The sequence below is a fragment of the Poecilia reticulata genome, chromosome 10 (assembly GCF_904066995.2).
Source record: "Poecilia reticulata chromosome 10, P_reticulata-male-v2, whole genome shotgun sequence".
Classification (NCBI taxonomy): Eukaryota; Metazoa; Chordata; class Actinopteri; order Cyprinodontiformes; family Poeciliidae; genus Poecilia; species Poecilia reticulata.
This window is the reverse complement of record NC_088839.1, coordinates 21,963,797-21,975,792: the sequence shown is the minus strand read 5'-3', so window position 1 is coordinate 21,975,792 and position 11,996 is coordinate 21,963,797. Positions and strand designations below refer to the sequence as shown.

Here is an 11,996-nt window from a genome sequence, read left to right as displayed (position 1 = left end):
TGCACAACAGATGTTTGGACTTTTTTGTGGGCAGATACGGTGGCCGACAGGTTCAAATGCGCAGCAACAGAGAAAAAATGCGAACAAAAAAAAAGACGCGCACAAATGAAATGCAGCAAACAAAAAAAGAGAGACGCAAACAAAAAGCAAATAAAATGCAGCAAACAGAAAAAGGACGCAAACAAAAAAGAATACACCCACAAATGAAAAGCAGCAAACAAAAACAAAAAAGTGTTGAAAACGGAAGTGCTCCAGACCACTAGGGGGAGTCGAAGAAAATAGTATTCATTTCTATGGGACCAGACGCAAGATTCAGAGAAAGAAATTTGAAAGAAAGTAAAGGTGCGTATTACTATATTTCTTTTCAAATACGCCGTCTTTTATAATATTATAGAATAACAGAATAGTTGATGGGTAGCGTAATAGAGACTTTGTGTCAGGCATAGCATTCTGGGCTTGGTCTCGTAGATGCTTGCCCGAATTAGCAAAGCAATTATGCTAATCATACCGCAAGAAAAAATATATAAATTACACAGTCATATAATTAAATATCTTTTTTGAGAATGACTCTTTTCAGCGTTTTAGTAGGCAGTGTCTTCACTTTTAATGTATTTATTAAAAGTGGAGAGTTTTTTAACTCTCCAACTCTACCCTTGGAGAGTTAAAAAACTAATTTTCTTTCAGATGTACTGTCCATTTTGTGGAACTGCCACCATACATTCTGCAGACTTTTGTTGTCAATGTGGCAGAAACATAAAATTTGTCCAAGATCATGCAAACATGACATCTAGGACATCCTGATGTTTGCCACCGGCTTAAACACACTACCTCCATCTTCAATTCTGCCACCACCAAAACTGATTTTTCAGGCCACTTCTCGTTTTCCTGTCAGTAGCACCTGCTCCAACACTATCAAAATACCAATGTCCAAGACATATCATCAGTTTAAAGAAGACATGGACTTTGGGATTCAAAACTCCCCAGGGTTTGGGCTTTATTAAGGTCGAATGCATAACAACAACAAAAAAATGCTGACTATTTAACTTGTCAAACCTGTTCAGTTATGACACTGTTGGGTTGTGTTTGTGTGAGACCTTCAAATTTGGATTCTTGTTTATTTATAAGTCCGCCATGTTTTTCAGTTTGATATAGTTTTCGACACATGATTCCCAATTCTGTGGATGTGCCAGGCCACACCGTCTCTGGAGGTCCTCAAACTGTGTTTGAAGGTTTTCATCTCCACATTGAATGTTGTTAGTCTCAGTCACAAACTGTCCCAATTGCTCCTGGGAGACTGGGAAACCACAGTCTGTTCCACCAAACCTAGGAATAGAAGAAGCACAGTAAACATTGTTTAGTTAGATTTACATTTCTTCACTCAACTGTTACTGCTATGACTATTGTTGTAGCCTGCTTAAATGATTAATTGTATTTAAATTTACATTTTCGAAATTATGTCATCTGAAATTGTTAGAATAAAAAGTGACATGCTGTTAACACATCGCTCATTATTTTTGTTTTGGCAAATTAGTTTTAGAGCTCCCAAAGAGGTTTTAAATTTACCAGATGTTAATTAAATAAAAGACAAAAACCACAAAAATTACCTGTGACGTAGATGATACATCACATCTGGTTTACCAGATGGAAAGCAAGATTGTTTAACAGGTCTTATGGTAGGTTTATTTCACCTGTCCTTCATCAAGATCTCTCTGTAGCATATCCATGAAGACAAACCGCTCAAGGTATGTGTTTTTTTGTTGTTGTTGTGATTTTGAACCTGAAGTTCTTATTTGGACTTGGAAATAAGCAGAGACATATAGCTCCTTTATATCATGTTATATGTTATAATGTGAAAACATACCTGAAATCTTGCTTTGGTTCTTTCATGCATCTTTGAGGAATCTTTGATTCTCGCATAGAAGCCACATTCAGAGTTGACTAAACGTTTGGTCTAAGAAACCTCCGCCCGTTTCCACAAAGCTCCTTCTTTGAGCTGCAGTCTGCAGCGAAGCTTCTGCTATGTTACTCTGTGTAATAAACATAACAATGTGCTAAGTGCATAGAAATTAAAATACTTTTCAGATACATTTCATTCTTGTGTCAAAAAGATCTGACACAGAACTTGGGGTTTCATCATCGGTAAGACAGAATCATCAAGTTTACAAAAAGCAAAGGCATCAAATATTTTACTTTATATATATATATATATATATATATATATATATATATATATATATATATATATTTGCCTTTCTGAAATAATTTATTTTTTTAAAACAGCCTGATCTTTTGGTATTTGTGTGTTGCATTTATTAAAGATCATTGGGTAATTGCTTGGAGTTTCACTATCCAGGAGGGCACTTTGGAAACTTTTGGTAACACCACTAAGTGTAATTGTAGTGGGTTTTTCAAAGAACATTGCTTTACTGTGGCAGGAAGTGCACTTTGATTGTGTATGGTGTCACAGCCAATCAGATGCATTTGACTGTGGATCTCCACACCTCCCACTGTTATTTAAGAATGAAGGGTCTCAATGAAGGCAGTGTCAGCATGTTTCTGTTATGGGCTTCACTGTTTCTTCTTCACCAAGGGCGTAAGTGGCATTTTTAATCAATTAATTAACTGAATGATATGCAATTTCTTCTATCCATTAAATATTTTTATGTTGTTCCTTACTGTTTTTATGTATTTTTAATGATACAGATTCTTTGGTCCCAGTGGTCACGGTTCAACTTGGTGAACCTGTGACTTTATCTTGTGCTTTGTCGGAGAGACTTCAGAGCACATGGTTTCATTGGTACAAACAGAGTGCAGGAGATACTCTGAAATTTATTGTGATGCAACAGAAAAGCATAGACCCAAAATATGATCCAAATGCACCTGTTTCACGAATGAAAGCAACAATTGATGACAAACTCAGCAATCTAACGATTATGAACACAGTTCTAGACGATGAAGGAATGTATCACTGTGCTCGAATGGACTGGACTGAATCTATTTGGAGTGGAATGTACTTGTCAATAAAAGGTAATCATGTGATCTAATCAATTATTTGTTTTGTAATAAATGCAAGTTTCATATACCCAGCAACTCATAGACACACTGGGCACAAAGTGAAATGGTGCCAAGAGTCCTCTTTACTACTTTATCTATATAACCAATTCAGTTTGAGTTTCAGTATTAAATGAGTAATGATTCTTATACATTTTTCTTTTTAGTAACAAACTCCGAATTGCGTTCAAAATGAAATTTCAAAATATGTTAACCTATCCACACAGTGATTACCTAACAAATATATATTTCAGAATATCTTAAATGCACAAAAATTATACACGAAAATTTAATTAATTGCTGGATCTAATATATCATATTTAAAATAAACAGCAACAACACAAATCTATTTGTTGTAAGCAAAATTTGTTTTACAGGACAGTTTTAAGTGCCTTTAAACCATCCTGATTCAATAAAAACTGCGTGAATGAGTGAAAAGTAACATTTTCCAAAAATATCACATGGACATATTATGCAGTAAAACCATGCGACTAAAACTTTGAAAAGGAAAAACACAGAAAAGGTGCGAGTATGGGAGTTGTAAAGATACAAAAAGTTGAAACAAAAACCTTGTAGAACAAACTAAAGAATATAAAAGGAAAATTAAGAAAATTATACAGTTGTAGAAAAATTTTACTTTATTCTTAAATCTTTGTCCATGATGCCGTAGAAAGGTTTGAGCTGTGTTCTTGAATAATCAACTACATTTATGTTCTACCAATAGTTATACTAATTTGACAAATTCATGAAAAGCGATTAAAGTAAAATGTTACTTTTTTCTTTGTATTTGTTCCCTTTATTATTTTTTTGTTTAGAGTTCAATCTGTGTTCTTTAATTTCTTTGTAGGAAAATCTCAAAGGACAATGAGCTACACTGTTCTCCAGAACCCAGTTTCTGATCCGGCCCGTGCAGCAGACTCAGAGACGCTGCAGTGTTCAGTCATCTCTGAGTCCGAGGACAAAGCCTGTTCAGGAGAACCAAGTGTGTTCTGGTTCAGGACCGGATCAGAACAGTCCTATCCAAATATCATGTACACTAATGACAAAAGACTTCATAATTGTGAGGACACATTGACATCAAATACTCAGAAAAACTGTAGTTACAGCTTTTCTAAGAACTTAAACTCTTCTGATACATTGTACTGTGCTGTGGCAACATGTGGAGAGATATTATTTGGAAAAGAAACTAAACCAACAGCAGGTATAATCTTTGTACATGAAGTATGATGCTGTAAACTACGTAAATGTTACTTCTTTAAAAACAGTCAAATCTTTCTTCCCCACTTGCTTTCCAGATCAATCACCAAGTTCTAAAGTTAATGTGCTGATGATCGTAATAATCTGCTTGGCCATTTCCTTGACTATAAATATTGTTTTTATCTGTCACCGATTTCAAAGATCACTATGTAGAAAGTTTAAAGGTAAGCTTTATTTGCCGAGTTACTATTCTTGCCACAACATACATTGTTAAAAAACAAAAACAAATATAACTGAAATGCTTTGAAATAAAACTAAATTAAAAGGTACCTTTTGATGATACATTTTTGTTGACTTTTATTTCAACAGCAAAACATGATGAGAATCAACCAGATAATTTTGTAAGTGCATATTGTAAAATTACTTATTTTTGTATAAAATGCTTTACATTAGTGCTGACTGTGACTCTTAATTTAATGTATTTTATTCTTTCCACTCAGACTAAAGATGAACAAGATATGAACTACGCTGCCTTACATTTCGATGATGGAAAAACTTCAAGAGGAACGATAAAAAGACAATTGAAAACTGAAGAAAGTGTGTATTCGCAGGTCAAATCTGAATTTGCAAATGTCCATATTCAATAAAAACAGATCTATTCTCAGCAAGATTTGAGAAATAATAAATTGAGAGATATCATAATTTACTAATTCATCATCTTCTTTTAACAACTTAAAAACAAAGAAACTCCAACTGCCCTGGTTACAAAAGTACCACATTTCTTTTTTTATGAGGTTTGGCAACAGTTTTATGTAATAAATCTTTGCACTATAAATATCTGCACACTTATGGAAAACTGCAAAACTCCTTCCTTTAAATCAAAGCTAAAGTCCCACTTGTTGCTATTGAATAAAAGTTGGAAAATCATAAAGTGTAATCCATTTTTCAGTCTGTCCTTTTGCTACAGCATTGTAATAGTTTTTGCTTGCTTCTTGTTTTATTCTCCTTCTACTCACACAAAGCACTTTGAATTACCTTATTGCTGAAATTGTGCAATACAATTAAAATGACCTTGCCTCGTCTTCTGGATCCTTCGACAAGTATATGAATCTCACCACCTAAAAATCTAGATTGCTTCTACAAACAGTTGTGTGTCACTCAGAAAATTACACACAAAATAGAATAATTTTGATCTCAGCATCTGGCCGTCCACTGTTTTTTTTTTTTCTTTCACAACCTCCCTGGTAAATTCTTTTCCCTCCTCTGGATATAAATCTATGGTGTGACTGGTAAGAATTTTGTGGATAGACTCGTTTAGGTAGAAAATGGCATCAACAGGATGGATAGTTTTGAGAAACAAGGTGCTACAGCAGGAACAGAGAAAATACCCCCTACAATATCATCAATTTCTGAGAATATTGTGAATTTTCTAAATATATTAGTCATGAAGAGAACCCTCCAAGCCTTAAATAGGAACTTCAGAGGTTTTAAGATGGTACACTTTGTGTTTGAATTCAGCTTGTTTACAAAGTAAATGAGCCGCTTCAGGGAGGTGGGAAAACTAGCAGCTGATTCACCAACAGTACCAGCTTTTGTTGGTGATTTTCACACTTTTGTTATAATGAGCTGAAAGTTTGAAAGCAGGGCCGGACCTAGCCACTGCTGCACTGGACAAGACTTTATTTGACACCCCCAACTCCACACCAAATATCGCCTCTTCTTTTTTTTGTTATTTTGAAATGATGATCACCAAAACACAAATTAGAAATACATGTGAAATATTGAACATACTCTGATTTCATCACCTACAGGATATGGCCAGGATCTATTGGTGCAGCTGCTATTTCTGATGCATCCGATGAGTTCTTGTGACATGGAGTAAATAAGAGATCAAAAAAATAAAGTTCCTTTGACTTCTCCCAGTGTATCCAGAGCTATCTAGAAATAACAAATCACAGCCTTGAGGCAGGTCTTAGAGCTGTCAATCAAGCCTGTGTGCTTGCTGATGACTCCTGTAACAGAAAAACAGTTTCTCTGCCATTAGAAAATTTAACAGAGGTTGGTTGACAGAGGTTGGCGACCTGTCCAGGGTGAACCCCGCATTTCGCCCGGAACGTTAGCTGGAGATGGGCACCAGCAACCCTCCCGGTCCCACTGAGGGACAAGGGTGTAAAGAAAATGGATGGTTGACAGCACGAAGACACTCCTCCTGCCTCTGATAGGTTGTTTTTGGTGGGAAGTGGTGCATTTCTTCCAATGACTATGGCAATGCTTTTTTCACAGAGTATCCGTTTCATTTTATGCTGTCATGACTGTGATAGTTGTAACAAATATGTAAAAAAAACATATTATAAAAATTACATACAGCAGATTTAAATGTAGTAATAATTTGGTTTTCAGCCAAATAAGTGCAGAATCTTTCATATTAGGAAATTATTACCTATAATTTTTTTTTAAATAGTAAAAGTAAAAATTTTGTCCTTGCCCCTTTCATGGTCTTGTCTAGATGACTGGCGCCTTAGCATTTGCCTATACGTCCTGTGCCACTGGCTGGTGCTGTCTCAAATTAACTGATAGCTCATTTGTAGAGCCACTGCATCACCCTCAACCAAGCCCGTGAAAGGCTGTTGGAAAAAGAAATCCAAGCCCAGGTCCTTTTCCTTTTCCAAATGCTCATGTATATTTATTTATTCATTTGTTTGTTTTATTTAGGGTAGCTCAAGCTACCTTTATTTGAGAGTGGTTAGACAGCAATGTTGCTAATGAAGCAGGGAGAAGACAAGTCGCAAAGGTCACCAGGCCGGGACGGCCATATGTGTGTTGTGCTTTACCTGTGTGCCACCACAGCATCTCACATCATACTTATTAAATCAGTGAATAAATACAATTTATATAACTGAATAAGCCAGACAAAAGTCTGCACACTTTCCCAGTTATAGCTACCTGTTGATAGTCAAAACTGGAGGTGCATTGCAGAGGAATATAAATGACAAATCTTTGTCAACAACCCGAGTAGCTGAAACTTAGTGAAACTTTGAGGGCTATTTTCTCTCTCATCTTGTTTACATCCATCCATCCATTTATTTTCTGCACATCGTTGTTCTTATCGGGGTTAGTGCTGGTGTCTATCTCCAGCGAACGTTTCGGGCGAGAGGCGGGGTACACCCTGGACAGGTCCAAATGGCCTTGTTTTTTTAAGGTTTTTAAATGTTTGACATCATGCGAAAGCTTAGAATCCACACTTTTGGTATCTGTAAATAGCTCAAAACACCACCAGGGAGAATTGTTACTGGTTTAAGTGTGACTGACTACACAAACCGAACAAAATGATCCAAAATGCCAACATGCAGTGACTGGCTGCGGCCAGGAAGACACGAGAAGATGCAGTTTTATATTTATAGATTTGTTCTAAAGACGTATTATAACAAACATGATTATAATGGTGAAGGTTATGAAGCTCAGTTTGATGAGACATTTGATGAGGCATTTTGGCTTATTAGACAATATTAAGGCAAAGAAGAAAAAGATTAGCACTAGTCAGATATGTGAAATTATTTGCAGGAAAATACACTGAAAGTAGGCCTCGTTGTGGCAGCAAACCCCCTTGAGTGTATATTCTTTCGTAGCCAATCAGATGCATTTCACAGTCTGAACACCACACCTCCCTCAGTTTCTAAAGCATTAAGTGTCTTTATGATGACAGTAGCAACATGACTCTGCTCTGGGTTGTATTGTTTCTTCTTCATCAAGGATGTAAGTACATTTAAAAGCAGAACAATGTATAATTTTTTAAAAACCTTTATCTGTAAAACAGTTTTTTTAACTGATCTTTATCATTTAACGTTTCTTTTATCTACTGCAGATACTTCAGTTCCTGTGGTCACAGTCAATCGTGGGGAACCGGTGACTTTGACATGCGTATTGACTGAGAAGTTTGAAACTGTGACATGGATTCACTGGTACAAACAAAGTGCAGGAAATACTCTGATATTAATTGCAATGCTGCGTAAGAGTACAAGTACAATGCCCACCTACGGTCCGGGATTCTCAAAATCAAGATTCCAAATAACATATTTTGAGAACATGAGTGAATTAATAATTTCATCAACATTAGAACAAGATGAGGGAATGTACCATTGTGCTTATATGGACTGGACTGAATCTACTTGGACTGGGACCTATTTGGCATTAAAAGGTAAATATTCTTGGTGTTTTTTCATACCAAAAACTGGCATTTGGTTAAACACAGTGATGGCTCTTTGGAAATAAGATGTCTGAAATGTCTCTGGAAAGATTATTTTTCAATTCTTCCTTCAGATTTGTCAGATAACATAGTGGAACACATTCTTGCTTGGAAGAGTGTTAAAATATTATCAATCCGTAATACTGTTCAAATACCTTCTGAACTAAAGTTTCAGTTGAATTTAGATTTTTTTTTTACAGAATGAATTTTTCTGTCTTTAATTATTTTCAACTAACGTAACCAAAAGTGTGACAAGAAAGACTTTATAAAATAAAATTGTTTCCAAAAAACAAACAAAATTCCATGTAGTTAAGGCTAATGTTGTTCATACGAGGGGTGGTAAACGAGTTAAAGTAATATTTTACTCTGCCTTTAGAATTAATTTTAACATTTTAGAGTGGAACTGCAAATAATCTTGACCCGAATTGAGCAGAAAATGTATGGAGGGAGCTAAAGATTAGGGTGATGGCCTGGAAGCTTTCAGCCTCAAAGATGTGGAGCTCATCTCCAGAAATAAATCATGAAAATACTAGTGGAAACAGGCAAAATGTGGTGAGCATTTCATAAATGCAATGTCAATAAAGATTAATAGTCCCATTACTTATTAATAAGGGCAAAAATATTTTTCCACGTCAGTTTTCAAAATAAAATGTAAATGAAACATGAAATATTTGTCTTTTGAGTAAGAGATGCCAAATTTTCAAAAATGAAATTTAAATATATTTAAATTTTATATATTCCTTGCAAACATATTTTAAAAATATATTTTAAAATACATTTTTACAGTCATATGAAAAGGTTTGGCCACCCCTATTAATCTTAATCATTTTTATTTCTAAATATTTGGGTGTTTGCAACAGCTCTTTCAGTTTGATACAACCAATAACTTATGGACACAGTAATATTTCAGTATTGAAATTAGGTTCATTGGACTCCTTGCAAATGTATTTTAAAATACATTTGCAAGGAGTATTTCCTTTGGGCATCGCTTTAGATATGACTATATGTTAAGAGTGTTAAAAAATTTGCTCTGTTTTTATTAAAACATCAAAACAAAGACAATTTATATATTTGATACTTTTAGTTAAATCAAAATGTCAAAGCTCTTTTTTCAGTTGTGTTGTTCTTTTATTTCTTCACAGAAAACGCTCAGAGGATTTCGAGCTTCACTGTTGTTCAGGGGCCAACAGTTTCTGATCCCACCAGTGACACAGACTCAGAGACTCTGCAGTGTTCGGTTCTCGCCGACTCTAGAAACACAACCTGCTCAGCAGAACCCAGTATGTTCTGGTTCAGAGCCATAACAGACAAATCCTATCCAGATTTCATCATCGCTGAGGGAAAAATACCTGAAAACTGTGAAAAGACGTCAAACAATCAGAAGAAATGTAGTTATAATTTCTCTAAGAATGTACAATCATCTGACGCTGGCACTTATTACTGTGCTGTGGCCGCATGTGGAGAGATACTATTTGGAAATGGAACCAGCCTGAATAAAGGTATAATTTGATATTATTATGAAATTAAAATATGTCAAATTAGACCCCAAGTCAACTCTCAGCAAATCCAGGTTAAAATGTTATCTTTAATGTTGATGTGACTTTTTTGTTGTCTCAATAACATTACAGAATCAAGTCTGTGGTCACAGGAGGCCATTGCAGTCATTTTCCCACTGTCCTTTGTGTTAGCCATGAGTCTGATAGTTATAACCCTTCTCATATACTTCATCAGCACAAACAAATGTGACCATTTTCAAGGTAATACCAAAAACGTATTCAATGCTTTTTAAATAAGAAAGTTTTTGATCTCCACTTAACATTTTTATTTTACTATCTAGCTACTAACCTGAATAAAAATCACTCTCAAAGCAGGAGTCTGGTAAGTATAGATAACACAGTTATCAAATACTTTGATGCATATTTTCTGCCATAAGTGAGTCTTAATGTTTTTTTATTTTTCTTCCAGAAACGTGAAGATAAATGGATCTATTCTACTGCAATGTTCACAATAAAAACTGACGGTGCTGAAACAAACAAAATGCCAGCGAAGATGTTCAACATACATTTTCACTGATTTATCTGGTTCACGGTTGTTTGGAGCTACGTCTCATAACATTGTTGATGAAATTTGATGTATGATTTTAATTCAATAAGTTTGTTTCCTGTTTGTGCATTTTTACCTCATGATCATGAGCTGAAAACAATTTGTTCCACTTTTTGTCACATGAACAGCTTTATGGATTAAGGGCATAGACAACTAACATCTAAAGAAATTATGGGAACTCCAAACCTCAGAAATCAGCCCTCAGATTTCATTTTTGTGGGTTGATTTTCTGTATAATGACAAAACCTTAATTGATAATACAAACTTTTGTTGGTAGAATAGTTAGCCAGCAGAAAGACATGTCACCCAGGTAAGTGAAAAAAATGCAATTTTTCCTGGTGAGTGCTGTTACTCACTTTATCTGACCTAATATTGTTCAACAATGTAAGTGTTTATAGATATATTGTATTATAAGGCCAAATACAGAAAATACAATGGCTACAAAAGGACACTTGTTCCAAGTCTCTCTTACATTTTCTGTCTGCTTTTTTTGTGTTTACATAAATATGCACCAAAAGTAAGCAAATGATAATTTTCATGAAAAATGTTACTTAATTTTGTATTTTTTTTATAATATGGACAATGTTAAAAAGAAGCAGTGAATATGCAGTGATATTGTCACCGTTCTGAAACAATGGGCAAAGTCATTCTTTTCCAAAAGTGATTTTTCTTTGTCAAAATTTCTACAATTTTTTTTCATATATTTTATCATACTAGTCATAGCATACAGCATATTTTTGGTTGTTTTAGCACTTACTCTGTTTCTGTCATTGTTTTATAAAACACAGAAGTTAAAAATTCTAGTAAATGTAAGTGAAAATCTGATAAGGTTGTGCGTTTCTTACATTGTGACATATCTCTTGTGTCACAATGATAAGTCACAATTGTATTGTGACTTATCATTGTATTGTTTTATGCAATAAAACAATACAAAGGAAATCCAATATGGAAATGGCTGAAAGACATCACACTGTAGAAATCAATTCTGATAGTAAAATAAACTTTGTTATTCCTATTATTCGTGTACACAGTTTTCAGATGAACCATTGAACTAACAGGATATTAACAAGATCATTATGCCTGAAATACTTTTTTGATTCTACATATTTCCCTACATAATTATTTAATGACAGCCTGCCAAAAATAGAAACAGATTTGTTACAAATTGTTTTGTACACTCATTAAGAAGTATGACCATTCATGTTTGTCATCATTTCACCAGCTTCCTGATACTGACCACATCACCACTCACTTAAGCTGCATAATCATCAAGCCTTTGCTTCAACCGCAGTCTCTGCAGGCTCTGCACTTCCTTCTCGTCTCCACCCGCCCTCTGGCCTTCTCCTTTCTATCATCCCACTGTCCTATTTTTATTTTTATTTTTACAGCTCTCTGTTAAGTT

The 11,996-nt window shown here is 34.8% G+C and overlaps 1 protein-coding gene and 1 long non-coding RNA gene across 2 annotated transcripts in view; one reads left to right on the top strand and one right to left on the bottom strand.

Moving 5' to 3' along the window:
- Window positions 1-1,862: 1,862 nt before the first annotated feature.
- Window positions 1,863-11,996, bottom strand: part of LOC145553179 (uncharacterized) — a 50,797-nt gene continuing 40,663 nt past the window's right edge. The window contains exon 3 of the long non-coding RNA XR_014089445.1: window positions 1,863-2,027. This is a non-coding gene — a long non-coding RNA (uncharacterized LOC145553179). The remainder of the gene's footprint in view (window positions 2,028-11,996) is intronic.
- On the top strand, window positions 3,916-10,045 carry LOC145553234 (uncharacterized). The gene is made up of 3 exons (XM_081612015.1): window positions 3,916-4,272; window positions 4,749-4,845; window positions 9,634-10,045. Exons 1-3 carry the CDS (start codon window positions 3,916-3,918, stop codon window positions 9,999-10,001), a joined length of 822 nt encoding a protein of 273 aa, XP_081468141.1. The 3' UTR covers window positions 10,002-10,045.

What these genes read in the sequence shown, in the direction of transcription:
- LOC145553234 (XM_081612015.1), top strand. Translation starts at nt 3,916, where the DNA reads ATGAGCTACACTGTTCTCCAGAACCCAGTTTCTGATCCGGCCCGTGCA. An exon ending in GTATAATCTTTGTACATGAA is followed by an intron (nt 4,273 to 4,748) that starts GTATGATGCTGT and finishes CTTTCCACTCAG; the next exon opens with ACTAAAGATGAACAAGATAT. An exon ending in ACAATTGAAAACTGAAGAAA is followed by an intron (nt 4,846 to 9,633) that starts GTGTGTATTCGC and finishes ATTTCTTCACAG; the next exon opens with AAAACGCTCAGAGGATTTCG.